The sequence below is a fragment of the Oncorhynchus tshawytscha genome, linkage group LG06 (genome assembly GCF_018296145.1).
Source record: "Oncorhynchus tshawytscha isolate Ot180627B linkage group LG06, Otsh_v2.0, whole genome shotgun sequence".
Taxonomy (NCBI): Eukaryota; Metazoa; Chordata; class Actinopteri; order Salmoniformes; family Salmonidae; genus Oncorhynchus; species Oncorhynchus tshawytscha.
This window is the reverse complement of record NC_056434.1, coordinates 45552059-45569641: the sequence shown is the minus strand read 5'-3', so window position 1 is coordinate 45569641 and position 17583 is coordinate 45552059. Positions and strand designations below refer to the sequence as shown.

Here is a 17583-nt window from a genome sequence, read left to right as displayed (position 1 = left end):
CTCCTCCTCTCTCCCCTTTATTCCTTTTATAGAGCATGCAGAAGGGCTGTCAACTGTTTAGTGAAATATGTTTCGTTGCGAAAACATGTTACCGTCGATGTTCCCAAACAGACTTCACTTGGTTTCCCAAATTAAGCACTGGGTAGCTGCAGGAACAGGGTTGGAGAGCCCATGGCATACTGAGTTTCAGCAGCATACCACCCTGCGGCCCACTGATGGCTTGCCTCTGAAGCTAAGCAAGGTTGGTCCTGGTCAGTCACTCCCTGGATGGGACACCAGATGCTGCTGGAAGTTTAAAAAAAATATATATATAAATTCCACACGGTAGTGATTGGGGACATTGCCCTGTGTAGGGTGCTGTCTTTCAGATGGGACGTTAAAATGGTTGTCTTGACTCTCTGTGGTCACTAAAGATCCCATGGTACTTATCGTAAGAGTTGGGGTGAAATGCCACTTTCAAAACAACTGGGAACTCAAAAAAATACAAGGTCAAATCATGACGTCAGTGATATTCAGGTCGGAAAGTCAGAGCTCTAGAAAGAAGAAGTTCCCGAATTGGTTGACAATTCAAATAGATTTTTACCAGCCGGAGCTAGTTTTTTTCTGAGTTCCCAGTTGTTTTGAAAACACTGAAGTCTGAGATTTATTTTTGAGCGTATGGAACATTTCTGGGATCTTTTACTTCAGCTCATGAAACCAACACTTGACATGTTGCGTTCATAATTTGATTCAGTGTATATTTAATCATTTTGGTCGGGGGCCACCTAGCGGCCGGGGTTCCTAAGCGACCGATTATGCCTGGAATCTGCCCTGCACCCACCTTTCTCCACTGATCCAAAGTACTCTGCCAAAGAGAAGAAATGCATCCTTTCTATGTCTGCTGTCAGTGTGTAGCCAGTTTCAATGTTGTCAAAAGATCACACTTTGTACATGTTTGTATAGGCCTAGGATAAACTTTGTAAACATGCATTATGAATTGCATTTAAATAATCCAAGTTTTTTAATACATGGAGATGGATGGTATTTGAATTTAACTCGAGTGGGAGAACTCTGATTGCATCAGTCTTATTTTACTTTAAGTTTCCGTGTTTTTGTGTTGAGGGACACATTGCAGTCATAAACATTGTAGCCATCTTCCATCTGAGGATGTATTTAGCAGGGACCTCACGACGAGTTCGACGTCACTTTGGCCCAACCCACTGCAGGAAGACTTCTCTTCATTTTCACCAGAGATCAACAACGCATTTAGCTAGCTATGTAACTTCATTCACCATGCCAGAAGTACACTTTGATTAGGTAACCAAATTGATTCTAATTATTTTACATGTAACATTAGTTAGCCTGGCTTCGATTCAACCAAGATAGTTTTTACATTGTGCTGTAAAAAAACTATCTTGGTTGAATCGAAGCTATAGTTAGCCTAGCAGCCAGCTGATGAAAGTCAGGCAGTAGGTAACGAATCGCTTTGTCACACGTTATTGTTTTGTTGTCAGCCAGCAGAGAGACGACTACTCCATCACTCGACTGTCCATTCACTTCAGGACTGGCAAAAGTCGGACCGAAGAAATCTACCCTGCAAGCTAGCTAACCACAGTATACGGTATGTTGCTCACAATAATATAGTGTTTTTGCTTGCTAGCTCATGACGTAAATTAGGCTGTCTCTGCCGTCGAGGTGTAAGGACTCGGTGATGTCATTGAAATCACACTATTGGTTTAGCCTTGACAGAACTGTGCATCGTTTGTTATGCGCCAGTGATCTTATGACCAGACGCCACAGAGCTCTGATTGTTTTTGTTTGCAATCACATCATTAGGATGGTGCGATGTCCTGGCTGCCTTAAGTTGTCTTAATGCTTGTGTTGGCGTCAGGTTGTCTTATCAGCCTGTTACCATGGTTACTCCATGCTATCAATCTGAAAGACGTCGCTGTAAAAAAAAAAAAACCGTCTCTACAAGCCAGAATGTTGAATACGGTGATATTTAAACGTACTTTATCGGTTGTCCGCGCTGTTGGTCCTTTTGGAGGTAGGAGATAGGGTAACCACAGGAAAGTGTTTTTTACCCGAGTTTTTGCGGCGCGGTTAGGTTCTGTTGCTTGCTTGTGTTTTCCATCTCCTGATGCATTTCACGTGGTGCACAGTATGTAAACAATAGCGGAATGTAACCAAATGTTCTCGACCAAAGCTCTTCCCTTGCAATCAACTGATTGTGTGGGAATTTGCCAGATGATTGTGTGGGACACCTTTTTTTGGTCTGTGCTTTGGTTAAACTCGGCTATTGTTGACATTGTGCAAATCGCGTGTGAATTGCGGCAGCATTGAAAATACAAACCAATTTACAGGCCATCATACTGAAAGTAGTGTTAACAACACTACTCTGTGGCTATTTTGGCTCAGATTACCTCCTACATAAGGACAAAATCTGCGGACAACATGTGAAGTATGTTCAAGGGAAGTTTATTCTACAGTCTGACTTGTGATGGGACTGTACACAAAAAGTGAGCCTACATGTTAGAGACGAGAGAGGAGTCTTCCACTCTCTGATTCGTAGAGGCGGGTGGTCAGCCATCACACAACTGAAAGTATTTGAATATGTTTCTTATCCTAATTTATCCCAATTTAAATTTTTCAGTCCCGGGACTCAAGTGAGAGGAGCAACATGCCCAAGGACTCTGACAAACCTGGGGGTGGAGAGGACAGAACTGACTCCTCTGAACAGTCCCATAGTAAGAGAGTCTGGAGAGGCACACCTAGTCCTCACAGAGGGAACACCCCACAATGTGAGTAGCACCTACAGGGTGGGAACTAGATGGTATACAGTTTCAAACATAATTTACTTTTTGTAGCAGGTTAGGAAATGTGGGTTAAGGTTAGGACAATGGTTAGGTTTAGGGTTAAAATAAAAAAAATCTCCCTGAAACGACAAAAAAATATGATTTTGACAATTTATGTGTCTAGCTACAACCCAGCTTCCTTAATGGTTCAAAATCAGGTGTACTATTTGAAGGCTTGAAGTCTAAAACTAAAAGATGTAATTTAAGTATAAGTTGGTCCACATCCCTTTTTAGAGCTACATAACCTGTTGCCATTGCTCCCCTGTTTCACAGCCAGCCCACCAAGATTTGTGTCAGCGGAGGAGCTCATGGAGACGGCGAAAGGTGTGACCAACATGGCCCTGGCCCATGAGATCGTAGTGAATACTGACTTCCAGGTGAAGCCCTCAGAGCCAGCAGAAGGAAGGTGAGCTCAATGGGTAGTCTTATAGAAGTAGCTGTTACTATGTATTCTGATTGCTGTGCCATGCACAATTATAAGACCTGATGTACTGATGCTATCATCCACAATTTTGTAAATATGCTGTTTCGCATTTTGAATGGCCATTTAAATTATTATTCTTGCTATGCTCCCAGTTTGGAAAAAAGGGTGAAGGATATTATGCATAAAGCATTCTGGGACGTTCTAGAGGCACAACTGAGTGAGAACCCGCCATCATATAATCACGCAATCAAACTTCTTGCTGAGATCAAAGAGGTAAGACAGCTGTTGCTAGGCCATAGATGCAGTAAAGAGGTCTACGGACCGCAGACCGTGGGGGATAGAAGAATGACGCCTGATTGGCATGCATTCAACAATTCTGATCTAACAAAGTAAATATTCGTCAAGTCCGTCACGGTTAATGTACGGTATCAGGCCCAAAGGGTGGTTGCTAAAGTCCGATTTGGATATATCTTCGCTGCACAACATTTAGTAGTCCCTTTTCAGGTTTAGAAAAAGTGACTGCTAAATGCTAACTCCAGTTTGTATGAGCTGGTAGCATAGCTAGCATGGAGAAGTCATAGGGTGGTATTCAAAGTCGTTTTTTAACTGTAACTGCAGTTGATTGGTGACAATGACATGAATATGTTTTGGGGTTGAAGGCCATACAAGCATCAGATTTTTACCTCAAGTGCGAAATTCACATACAGTATAAACAATAGCCTAAATGTAGGCTAATTTTGCTGGAGGGCAATGAGGAGATTCGTGATCTTTCCCCCACGGCATCTTTCTCCCACATGTTTCCATATTTCCTATTCTTATTTCTCGTGTTTTTTTCTTCTTCTAGTGATACATTGTTATTGATGGTTGGGTTTTGAGTTTGCAAGAAAGGCATTTCACTGTACCTGTGCATGTGACATTACAACTTGAAACTTGTTTTGGTCGAATTCCATTGCCCTCTTTACCGCATCTATGTTTTATCATTCAGAAGAGCAATTTTCATTAAACGGTCACTCTCTCTACCACTGTAGACTCTGCTGTCCTTTCTGCTTCCGGGTCATGGTCGGTTGAGGGGGCGAATTGAGGAGGTGCTAGACCTCTCTCTGATCCAGCAGCAGGCAGAGAACGGAGCTCTGGACATCAGTAAGCTGGTTGAGTTTGTCATTGGTATGATGGGTTCACTCTGCGCTCCGAGCCGGGACGAGGACATCAGGAAGCTTCGGGAAATCACAGATCTTGTGCCTCTATTAAAGTAAATCGGCAGTCAATTCTTTTTAGTGCTGTAATGGGGTTATGTTTTGAATGATATGTTAACATGACACAATTGATGTCTCCCTCTTTTTTGTCATTCTAACATACAGCCTTATTTTGTCATTCTAACATACGGCTTTATTTTGCAAAGATTTGTGCTTGGAATGTCTTCATCCCTGTCACTATTTTAAAATTGTCATACTCTCTCTCATAGGGCGATATTTCCAGTGATGGATAAAATGAAACTTGATATGGCCAATTTTGCAGTCAGCAGTATTCGACCCCACCTCCTGCAGCAATCCGTTGAGTACGAACGGAAGAAATTCCAGGAGTTTGTTGAAAAACAACCCAGTAAGGAGGATATCATTAGCGTCTCACATCACATCACTGGTTGCTTCAGTCATCACTGGTTGAACAAAATCCTACCTAAGCTATGCTGTGCTGGCTCTTACTGTAGATGATGTAACTGTTTGTGGAGTAACATGCAGACTTTTTCAGACGCCTTAGACTTTACTGAGAAGTGGCTTCAAGACTCCGCTAAGTCTGTACTTCATGAAGATCAAGCAGGTGGTGCGGGTGGTTTACCCACTCCTCTCGCTGTGCACAACCATGCTTACCTGTGTCTGCTTAAATGGAACCACGCCTCTGATCCTTTCCCTGAGGTAGGCTTGTCTGTCATACACCTTACACAGGCCCAACAATGGCCTAACAGTGGTTAATAATCCTTAAGTCTATTGATGCACCTGTGTGTCGTAAGTAACATAATCATTATAAAAAATCCCATTAAAAACCATCAGTTTAAGGTAGAGATATCATCAGTTTTTTTGGCTGTGCCTGGATCCACCGCATTCGCCAATGTTGGCCTTCCGCATCTGCGGTGGAAGGTGGCTGAGTTACAGCGGTATTCAGACCATGAAACAATCCAGATCATCTCACGAAAACATCTGTAGCATCTGAATTGTAACACTTATGTGCCAACTTCTGTCTGTAACGTCCAAACCATTTGGGCTACAAACTAATATGACCCCATGGGACTCGTCTGAAGGTAATCCATACAAATGAATGGAAGTATGGAGGTTGTTTTGTGCCAACAATAATAAGGGGTTAAGTACTGTATGTCAAAAAACCCAACAATATTTCCTGAGCTTTCTTATATCTCCTAGATAAAGGACAGACACTTCAAAACCTTATTCCTTATTATTTATTTTTTGACTGTCTCTTTTTTTGGCCATTTATGAATGTTTTTCTTCAATGCATTACTATGGGCTATAGTAGTAAAGGCCAAATTCAATATTCGGGGGTCTTAATAAAGGGGTCTTAAAATTCCAAATCAAATCATCACTTTTTTTTATATGTTCTCAGACTCTTCTCATGGACCAGGTGCGTTTCCAGGAAATGCAGCAGGACTTGGAGCAGCTGGTTCTGGTGGCGTCTGTGCTGCTCATAGTGTACAACACCACAGGAGAGGCCATCTCAGGCCTGCCAGGCCTTATGGACAGACTGAAGAGGACCATCGGGGTTCTGCTCACAGAGATGCACATGCCGTAAGTACACATTTTAAACACACACCGTTGGAATGATCATACACACCCTTGAATATACTCATAACCATGGTCTACGACATTAGGCATAGTGACTACTCTTGTTTGTCATACATTTAAAAAGAAATACATGTATATATTTCACCTTTTTTTTAACCAGGTAGGCTAGTTGAAATAACGTAATACCCAGAGCTCTCATTCATTTTATGAACTCGCCCAACTCTTAACTTTGGTCTGAAGGTCTTTCATTGCAGATGAAGCCTTGGCTACCATTGGAGAGAGGATGTGTGTGGAGCTAAGTGGATGTCTGTCTGAACATGGCTTCTCCCCGTTCTCCACCAACCGGCAGAGCATTCTGAAAGGCCAAATCTCGGCTGTTACTCTCCCAGACAACGCCATCCGCAGGCTTATAGGTAATCTAACCATAGTTGAATGTATTTTGCCAATCTCATTCCCCTGAATGAAGTTCTGTGCAAAATATAGTTTGGGTCTGTATCTTCTGTCTATTCTTTGATCATCGTTGACATGTGTGGTCATGCCAATGACATGATCTGCTTTTGATGATAGCGTACCTAGTTTGTTGCTCTACTGTGTCACTTTAACCCTCTGAGCATGAACATTCTTTCCTTACTCAGGCTCCCGCATCCAGACTTACCTGCTTGCCTTCCTGGAGTCCAGTCACAGGAGTGCTCCAACCCTGCCAGGGGGCCTAGCTCCAGTCAGCAAAGAGCTGGAAGAGATTGCCATGAAGTTTGGCCGTCTGGTCCACTTCAACAAGTTGGTTTATTCCCCTTTCTACCAAAAGATCCTTCAGGAGATTGTGCAAGAAGGAGAAAGTAATGACACCTAGGCTTTAACACTGAACTGTTAATTAAAATGGGATCACTGTAGGTTATCCATGCATTCCATTGTATGGCTAAAGTTAATGTAATAATGACAGTATTGTACAATGCCAGTATTAATTGATATCAAAATACTTATACAACAAGCGCTGTTGCATTCACATGTTACTTATTTGATGATGGTGTGTCTGTTTCTGGATTGGTACAACAAACACGGGTAAAAAAAAAAAGGCATAATACAAAACTGCATGTTTTCTTTTACTTGCATTAAATAAGGAGTTCTGTGATAGCATCTGGAAACTATTTGGTAACTGGCTACTCATGAATTGAATTGCTTAAAAACATATACAACAAGATGTATAATTTATTCCCAGAAGATAACACTAAAAAGTATTCCTTTAATACACGTTTCCAAAGTGGTCCTTGATGGTAAAGGTGAGAACATAAGAGGACTTTTTTGTGTAGAGGCCCTCCTTGTTGGATATTTATTTCCACTGTAAACTGCGATGTATACTGTAAAGCACACATCGCTACCTATGTTTCCATCCAATTGGCGACAGAGTTTCATGCAAATATTCTAAAATCTGCATAAAACAATATGAGCATTTTCCCACCAGCCATGTGTTCCCATCAGATTGACAGATAAAAGGCCGTGCAACTAAAAATAGCTTTTGCGGTTAAATTCCCATGTACTGAATACATTTTTTTTTTAACAAGTTAGTTGTGTTTCCAGCGCATTTTCAACTCTACAGATGGTTTTCACAAAGAAAGTGTTGGATTATATAGTGAGTGCCCACTCTGGTATTGGCATTGCTGTTGTATGTATAGTTTACATGATGAGATTATTAGGACAAAAGAGCGAGATTATTTGATATATGTCAAACAGCAGCCAAGCATCAATGATCATGTCACCAGAATGAGACCCTCAATATTTATTGGAAAGGAGCATCAAGCACATCACCTTGCACTTTCACCACCCTGTGAAGTTCATTTAATCTGTAGCCTAATAAACTGCATGCTTTCCCTACGAGTCGTAGTGGGAGGACCACAACATGTCATCGTTTGACTCCAAGTTGACTTCGATGTGATGGTTATTATGTCAATATTTGCGCATAAAAGTGTTTCCATTGATATCTCTCCCATAATTCATTGTACCAACACAAATCCCACCTTGTCTACCATATTTAGTTTTGTCAACATTTGGAAAGTTTACTGGAAAATTGTCTGTTTCCATAAGACCTGTCATAACATTTTTGTTATCTGACATGTACTTTGCATAAAAAGTTTGGATGGGAACCTGGTTATTGACAGTGATCATGATTGGTGCCTTGCATACCTTCATGTGACCAGCTGTAGATTCATAATTTGGTCATTTAAACATGTTAAAAAAAAATATGAAAGGACAAAAGGTAATACTGAACCATACAATTAATCAAATGTATTTATAAAGCCCTTTTTTTTTACATCAGCAGATGTCACAAAGTGCTATACAGAAACCCAGCCTAAAACGCTAAACCGCAAGCAATGCAAATGTAGAAGCACGCTGGCAGGAACCTAGGAAGAAACCTAGAGGAACCAGGCTCAAACGGGTGACCAGTCCTCTTCTGGCTGTGCCAGGTGGAGATTATAAGAGTACATAGCTATTAAGGCCAGATTGGTCTTCAGTATGTTGAAATGTTCATAGATGACCAGCTGGGTCAAATAATAATCACAGTGGTTGTAGAGAGGTTGCAACAGTTCAGGAGTAAATGTAAATGTCAGTTGGCTTGTCATAGCCAAGCATTCAGCAGTGGTGTTAAGTACTTAGGTTTTTTGGGGGTATCTCTACTATACTATTTATATTTTTGACAACATTTACTTCACTACATTCCTAAAGAAAATAATGTACTTTTTTCTCCATATATTTTAATAGGCGACTTTCACTTTTACTTGAGTCATTTTATATTAAGGTACCTTTACTCAAGCATGACGTTTGAATACTTTTTCCACCACTGGCATTCAGAGGTTGAGACAGCAGATATGGTTGAGATATGGAGAGCGAGAGAGTCTAAAACACCATGTTTTTACAAACTCTGTTTGCTTTTTGGCAAACCAGGTTTCCATCCAACCTTTTTATGTGAGTAAAGTACATGTTGGATTAAAAAAAATAATGACAGGCCTGATGGAAACAGCAAATTTGTCTGTAAACTTTTCATATCTCGACAAAACAAAATACGCTAGACAAGAGGTGGGGGATCTTTTTGTGTCTAAAATTAATTATATGAGAAATGGCAGTGGAAATGTTTTTATGTGCAAATATTGATATAATAACCATCATATTGGAGTCACGTTATGATCTTTTGTGATCCTCCCACTACGAGTCGGGAAAGCATGCAATTTATTAGTTAGGCTACATAAAATAAAATAAAAATTATAACATTTTATTTTGCCTTTATTTGACAAGGTAGGCCAGTTGAGAACAAGTTCTCATTTACAACTGCGACCTGGCCAAGATAAAGCAAAGCAATGTGACACAAACAACAACACAGAGTTACACATGGAAAAACAAACGTACAGTCAATAACGCAATAGAAAAATCTATATACAGTGTGTGCAAATGAGGTAAGATTAGGGAGGTAAGGCAATAAATAGGCCATAGTGGCGAAGTAATTACAATTTAGCAATTAAACACTGGAGTGATAGATGTGCAGGAGATGAATGTGCAAGTAGAGATACTGGGGTGCAAAGGAGCAAAAAAACAATATGGGGATGAGGTAGTTGGATGGGCTATTTACAGATGGGCTATGTACAGGTGCAATGATCTGTGAGCTGCTCTGACAGCTGATGCTTAAAGTTAGTGAGGGAGGTATGAGTCTCCAGCTTCAGTGATTTTTGCAATTCATTCCAATCATTGGCAGCAGACAACTGAAAGGAAAGGTGGCCAAAGGAGTAATAGGCTTTGGGGGTAACCAGTGAAATATACCTGCTGGAGCGCGTGCTACAGGTGGGTGCTGCTATGGTGGGCTGAGATAAGGCGGGGCTTTACCTAGCAGACTTATAGATGACCTGGAGCCAGTGGGTTTGGCGACGAATATGAAGCGAGGGTCAGCCAACGAGAGCATACAGGTCTCAGTGGTGGGTAGTATATGGGGCTTTGGTGACAAAACATATGCCACTGTGATAGACTACATCCAATTTGCTGAGTAGAGTATTGGAGGGGCTATTTTGTAAATTACATTGCCGAAGTCAAGGATCGGTAGGATAGTCAGTTTTACAAGGTATGTTTGGCAGCATGAGTGAAGGATGCTTTGTTGTGAAATAGGAAGCCGATTCTAGATTTCATTTTGGATTGGAGACCGATGAAACTTCACTGGGTGGTGAAAGTGCACGGTGATGAGCTTGATGCTCATTTCCAATACCTATCGGGGGTCTTAATTCTGCTGACATGATAATTGATGCTTGTCTGCTGTTTGACAAATGAAAATAATATCTAGCTCTTTTGTTAATAATCTCATCATGTAGTAGGCTATACCCACACTGTATCTGCGAGTGCGAGCTGTTGGCTAGAGCGCCCATGCACTTGCCAGAATGGGACTTTCGCAATGTTACACAAACATTTTTGTGACAAAACCATCAGTAGAGTTGCAAATGCGATGGAAATGTTTTACTCGCCACTCCGTCATTTGGCACGGCCATTTATTGGCCACTAGCCAATTGGATGGAAACGTCTGTGGTGGGAAAATGTACATATTGTTTTTAAGAATGTTTAAATATTGGCATTTAAAATCTGTCCCCAATTGGATGGAAACCTAGCTATAGATGCAGATAAAGTTGTGCATGCAAATGTGTATATACTGTAAGAGCTTGATGTTACTGTTTAACTTATTGTTTTCTCAACATCTACTGCATGTCCATCGATCTTTTGATTCATTCCATGCAACATTAACGCTCCTTCAATGCATACCTGCGGGAAATAGGGGTGCCGAGGGTGCTGCAGCACCCCCTGAAAAAGCTGGGGGAAAAAAATAGATTAATTAAAATATACACTACCAATGAAAAGTTTGGACACCTACTCATTCAAGGGTTTTTCTTTATTTGTACTATTTTCTACATTGTAGAAATAGAATAGTGAAGACATCAAAACTAACACATGGAATCATGTAGTAACTAAAATAGTGTTAAACAAATCAAAATATATTTTAGATTCTTCAAAGTAGCCACCCTTTGCATTGACAGCTTTGCACACCCTTGGCATTCACTTAACCAGCTTCACCTGGAATGCTTTTCCACTAATCTTGAAGGAGTTCCCACATGCTGTGCACTTGTTGGCTGCTTTTCCTTCACTCTGCGGTCCAACTCATCCCAAACCATCTCAATTGGGTTGAGATCGGGTGATTGTGGAGGCCAGGTCATCTGATTCAGCACTCCATCACATTTTTGCAAAAGACTTAAATCTCTTTTTGCCTTGTTATTATGGGGTATTGTGTGTAGATTGATGAGGGGAAAAACAAAAACAATTTAATCAATTTTAGAATAAGGTTGTAACATAACAAAATGTGGAAAAATAAGTCAAAGGGTCTGAATACTTTCTGAGTGCACTGTAAGTATTTTCTTTTTTTGTGGCAGGTATCCTAGTGGTTAAGAGTGTTTGGCTAGTAAAAGAAAGGTCCCTGGTTGGAATCCCAAAGCCGACTAGGTGAAACATCTGTTGATCTGCCCTCGATTTGCCCACGTAGCCCCAATTGCTACTGTAGATTTCTCTGGATAAGAGAGTCTGCTAAGTGACTCAAATGTAATGATCAGCTCGTCAAAAATTGAAGGATGCAAACTTGAAACCACTTTTCATGACAATTTAGCCCACGGCGTAAAGCTCCTGGACAGCAGTTGTGAGTAGCCTGATTATCCATTCCATATTGTCCATTTTACTTTGACCTGTCCTGTTTTTAGGATCTGTTTTTTGGCAACTTGTCAGCAATGTTTATTTTTTATTGGGCACCATTTATGTTAGACACATCATGCAGATTTATCAGATCAAATTACATTGTCATACATTTTTATCTCCAGCCTGTAGGCCACAGAAAAGGCTACATACTCTTTCTACCATATTTGATATCTGCTATGATTTATGTCAGATTATTTGTTGTTGTTGGCGGAACGTTGGAGAGTGGCAGTGATGCAGTTGTCCAACAGCACCATGGAGACGCACGCTAGGAATGGACAAGCAACATTTCTTGCGCCCCTGCCTTTGACAAAGTGGCCACTGTGTATTACACGGCGGCATCAGCACTCACTTAAAAAGCCCATATGCCACAGGTTGAGAGAAATTGTCATTGTTTTTGGGCAGAATTATGTGAGGTTTTTATGTGTTGTTGAAGGTGTGTCTTGATCAGTTTAGCTCAGAAATTGCCACCTTCAATCTGCCGCCGTAGGTGGCCGCATAATCCTGCCTAATGAGCGGACAGGCCTTGCCTGTATTAGTGGACGGATACAGCAGTCTGTAACATGAGAAGAAATGTTTTTCTCCCAAATTTGCAGCACCCCCACCACCAAACATCTTCCCGTGGCTATGCTTCAATGTATTGTTACATAAAGTGTTATCACATCAATGTTACTTATTTTGTGTAAGGCTGTAATTACCTATCAGCAATGTTCAGCACCGAACATGAAGCACTCAATAAATCCTGTGAATATTTATTTGTTTTCAGGTTTGTGTTGGTTGTCAAGCCTTTGCTGAATTTAGTTTGCAGCCTTTTTGTGACTTTGATATGATTAGGATCTTCATTAGCCGACGCCAATGGCGACAGCTAGTCTTACTGGCGTCCGACACATAAGGAAAAAGACATTACAGACAAAATAATACAATTTACATACATTTAAAAACATGGATGTGTGTGTTTGCACGCGTGTGCGTGCTTGCATCTATCAGTTAGCCCATATGCCACTGGTTGAGAGAGATTGTCATTGTTTTTGGGCAGAATGAAGTGAGGTTTGTATGTGTTGTTGAAGGTGCGTCTTGGTAAGTTTAGCTCAGAAAATGCCACCCTCTTCAATCTGCCGCATTATCCTGCCTAATGAGTGGACAGGCCTTACCTGTATTAGTGGATGGATACAGCATAAATGTCAGTACATACACACAACTTTGAAGGTGAGAACGATCTATTTTTTTGTTTAGAGGAAACAAACATTTCTCTATATATACAGTTGAAGTCGGAAGTTTACAAACACCTTAGCTAAATACATTTAAACTCAGTTTTTCGCAATTCCTGACATTTAATCCTAGTAAAAGTGCCCTGTCTTTTGTCAGTTTGGATCACCACTTTATTTTAAGGATGTGAAATGTCAGAATAATACTAGAGAGAATGATTTATTTGAGCTTTTATTTCTTTCGTCACATTCCCAGTGGGTCAGAGGTTTACATACACTCAGTTAGTATTTGGTAGCATTGCCTTTAAATTGTTTAACGGGTCAAATGTTTTGGGTAGCCTTCCACAAGCTTCCCACAATAAGTTGGGTGAATTTTGGCCCATTCCTCCTGACAGAGCTGGTGTAACTGAGTCAGGTTTGTAGGCCTCCTTGCTCGCACATGCTTTTTCAGTTCTGCCCACAACTTTTCTATAGGATTGAGGTCAGGGCTTTGTGATGGCCACTCCAATACCTTGACTTCGTTGTCCTTAAGCCATTTTGCCACAACTTTGGAAGTATGCTTGGGGTCATTGTCCATTTGGAAGACCCAAGCTTTAACTTCCTGACTGATGTCTTGAGATGTTGCTTCAATATATCCACATCATTTTTCCTCCTTATGACGCCATCTATTTTGTGAAGTGCACCAGTCCCTACTGCAGCAAAGCACCCCCATAACATGATGATGCCAACCCCGTGCATCACGGTTGGGATGGTGTTCTTCGGCTTGCAAGCATCCCCCTTTTTCCTCCAAACATAACAATGGTCATTATGGCCAAACAGTTCTATTTTTGTTTCGTCAGACCAGAGGACATTTCTCCAAAAAGTAAGAACTTTGTCCCCATGTGCAGTTTCAAACCGTAGTCTGGCTTTTTTTATGGCGGTTTGGGAGAAGTGGCTTCCTTGCTGAGCAGCCTTTCAGGTTTGTCGATATAAGACTTGTTTTACTGTGGATATAGATACTTTGTACCTGTTTCCTCCAGCATCTTCACCAGGTCCTTTGCTGTTGTTCTGCGATTGATTTGCACTTTTCGCACATAAGTACGCTCATCTCTAGGAGACAGTACGCTTCTCCTTCCTGAGCTGTATGACAGCTGCGTGTTTATACTTGCGTAATATTGTTTGTACAGATGAATGTGGTACTGTCAGGCATTTGGAAATTGCTTCCAAGGATGAACCAGATTTGTGGAGGTCTAACATTTTTTTTCTGAGGTCTTGGCTGATTTCTTTTGATTTTCCCGTGATGTCAATCAAAGAGGCACTGAGTTTGAAGGTAGGCCTTGAAATACATCTACAGGTACAACTCCAATTGACTGAAATGATGTCAATTAGGCTACCAGAACTTCTATAGCCATGACATCATTTTCTGGAATTTTCCAAGCTGTTTAAAGGCACAGTCAACTTAGTGTATGTAAACTTCTGACCCACTGGAACTGTGATACAGTGAATAAGTGAAATAATGTCTGTAAACAATTGATGGAAAAATGACTTGTGTCATGCACAAAGTAGATGTCCTAACCGACATTACCGCTCAAATGTTTTTGGTCACTTAGAAAACGTTTTCAGCTGTGCTAACATAATTGCATAAGGGTTTTCTAATGATCAATTAGCCTTTTTAAATGATAAACTTGGATTAGCTAACACAACGTGCCATTGGAACACAGGAGTTGCTGATAATGGGCCTCTGTAGATATTACATTCAAAATCAGCCGCGTCTAGCTACAATAGTAATTTACAAAATTAATGTCTACACTATTTCTGATCAATTTAATGCTATTTTAATGGAAAAAAAGTGCTTTTCTTTAAAAAACAAGGTCATTTCTAAGTGACCCCAAACAGTAGTATACATAGTCAAAAGTTTAGACAAACCTACTCATTCAAAGGATTTTCTTTATGTACTATATTGTGGAATAATAGTGAAGACATCAAAACTATGAAATAGCACATATAGAATCATGTAGCAACCAAAAAAAAGTGTTAAATCAGAAATGTTAAATTTGAGTCACCCTTTGCCTTGACAGCACACTCTTGGTATTCTCTCAACCAGCTTCATGAGCGCTTGTTGGCTGATAGTCCCACTAAACCAAACCAGATGGGATGGTGTATCGCTGCAGAATGCTGTGGTAGCCATGCTGGTTAAGTGTGCTTTGAATTCAAAATAAATCACGAGTGTCACCAGGAAAGCACCCCCACACTTCCTCCTCCACCTTGGGAACCACACATGCGGAGATCATCCGTTCACCTACTCTGCGTCTCACAAAGACAACGGTTGGAACCAAAAATCTCCAATTTGGACTCATCAAACCAAAGGACAGATTTCCGCTGGTCTAATGTCCATTGCTCATGTTTCTTCGCCCAAGCAAGTCTCTTCTTATTGGTGTCCTTTGGTGGTTTCTTTGTAGCAATTCAACCATGAAGGCCTGATTCACGCAGTCTCCTCTGAACAGTTGATATCAGGTTTGAAGGTAAGACCCAGATGCAGATTGTGTCAAAGTAACCATGTTTATTACAACAACAGGCAAATGACAGGTCAAGGCAGGCAGGGGTTGATAATCCAGAGTAGTGGGGCAAAGGTACAGGACAGCAGTTAGGGTCAGGTCAGGCAGGCAAGGTTCAAAACCACGAGGGTGAGGGGGAAAAAAAGAGAGACAGGTGAAAAGCAGGCACTGAGACAAAACCGTTGGTTGACTTGACAAACAAATCAAACTGGCACAGACAAACAGTAAACACAGGTATAAATACACAGGGGATAATGGGTAAAATGGGCGACACCTGGAGGGGGGTGGAAACAAGCACAAGGACATGTGAAACAGATCAGTGTGTGACAATTGAGTTGCGTCTGTTACTTGCACTCTGTGAAACATTTATTTGGACTACAATTTCTGAGGCTGGTAAATTCTCATGAACTTATCCTCTGCAGCAAAGGTAACTCTGGGTCTTCCTTTCTTGTGGAGGAAAAGTAATTATGGACATTTGTTTTTCTGGGCTTATTTGAGCTGTTCTTGCCATAATATGTACTTGGTCTTTTACCAAATAGGGCTATCTTCTGTATACCATCCCTACCTTTTCACAACACAACTGATTGGCTCAAAGGCATTTAGGAAAGAAATCCCCCAAATTAACTTTTAAGAAGGCACACCAATTAATTGAAATGCATTCCAGGTGACTGCCTCATGAAGCTGGTTGAGAGAATGCCAAGAGTGTGCAAAGCTGTCATTAAGGCAAAGGGTGGCTACTTTGAAGAATCTCAAATACAAAATATATTTATATTTAAAATATAAATATATTTCTACAATGTAGGAAATATATTTATATTTAAAATATAAATATATTTCTACAATGTAGGAAATAGTACAAATAAAGAAAAATCCTTGAATGAGTAGGTGTGTCCAAACTTTTGACTGGTAGTGTATATATATATATTTCCTTTGCTGAAAAATTACTCTTGTTTTAAACCCCATGCTTTTGGGACTAGCAGAGCCTTCACTGTGGAGTTACATGCAATACACATATCTAACAGCAGAGGGAAACAATACTCAATATTGAAACAGACATTCAAATCAAGTTTATTCATACATTAAAGTGGCCAGCGCTATCATCTAGGAAAAGGTTAATGTATTGCTGTTGGGAAATGACAGAGGTGTTATCTTTTTATCATTTGCTGAAACCAAAGGGCATTCTGAGGGCCTGGGAGGGTTATTTTAGAATTTCCCATAATATAACACAGCCTATTATTATTTTACTATTATTATTATTAGCTATGGATCGAATGCAAAAATGTCCTTATCAATATTTTGTTGCATTTTGCACTGAACAAACAAATCCTATTTATGATGTTTTATGTAGTGGGGTCTTCACCTTGCCGTTGAAAATAGATTCAATAGAATTACATTAATTGCATTGGATATTGGAGGTAACTAGTTCATTTTGAAATTGATTCTCTAATTAAGCAATAAGCATGAGGGGTGTGGTATATGGCCAATATACCACGGCTGTTCTTAAAAGCACAACGCAATGCAGTTTGCCTGTGTACACCCATTAGTCGTGGTATATTGGCCATGTACCACAAATCCCTGAGATGCCTTATTGCTATTATAAACTGATTACCAACCTAATTAGGACAGTAAAATCACATTTTCTTTCACCAATGCATGGTCTACGGTCTGTTGTAAACTGTGTGGTTTGTGCTCTGTATGCTGATTGGCTGAAAGCCGTGGTATATCAGACTGTATACCACAGGTATGACAAAACATTTATTTTTACTGCTCAAATTACATTGGTAACCAGTTTATAATAGCAGTAAAGCACCTCAGGTTTGTTATATATGCCCAATATACCATGGCTAAGGGCTGTATCCAGGCACTCTGCATTGCGTTGCGTTGCCCTAAGAACAGCCCTTAGCCGTGGGTGTAGTACACTCTCTCGAGCTTTATTGCTTAACTATACCACCGTTTTCAGCCAATCAGCATTCAGTGATCAGAACCACCTGATTTATAATTGGATTTAAGGAACTGAGGAAATAAATCACGTGACTG

At 40.5% G+C, this 17583-nt stretch overlaps 1 protein-coding gene across 2 annotated transcripts; it reads left to right on the top strand.

Annotated features, from left to right (window-relative positions):
- Positions 1-1189: 1189 nt before the first annotated feature.
- On the top strand, positions 1190-7291 carry tcp11l1 (t-complex 11, testis-specific-like 1). Of its 2 annotated transcripts, none has more exons than XM_024424014.2 (11): positions 1190-1296; positions 1498-1600; positions 2633-2780; positions 3108-3240; positions 3411-3531; positions 4287-4507; positions 4721-4857; positions 5005-5168; positions 5869-6050; positions 6288-6460; positions 6683-7291. In XM_024424014.2, exons 3-11 carry the CDS (start codon positions 2660-2662, stop codon positions 6895-6897), a joined length of 1467 nt encoding a protein of 488 aa, XP_024279782.1. In that variant the 5' UTR covers positions 1190-1296; positions 1498-1600; positions 2633-2659; the 3' UTR covers positions 6898-7291. The 2 variants fall into 2 exon arrangements, with proteins under 2 accessions (XP_024279782.1, XP_024279781.1); XM_024424013.1 differs by having other exon boundaries at positions 1196-1296; positions 1494-1600.
- Positions 7292-17583: the final 10292 nt, after the last annotated feature.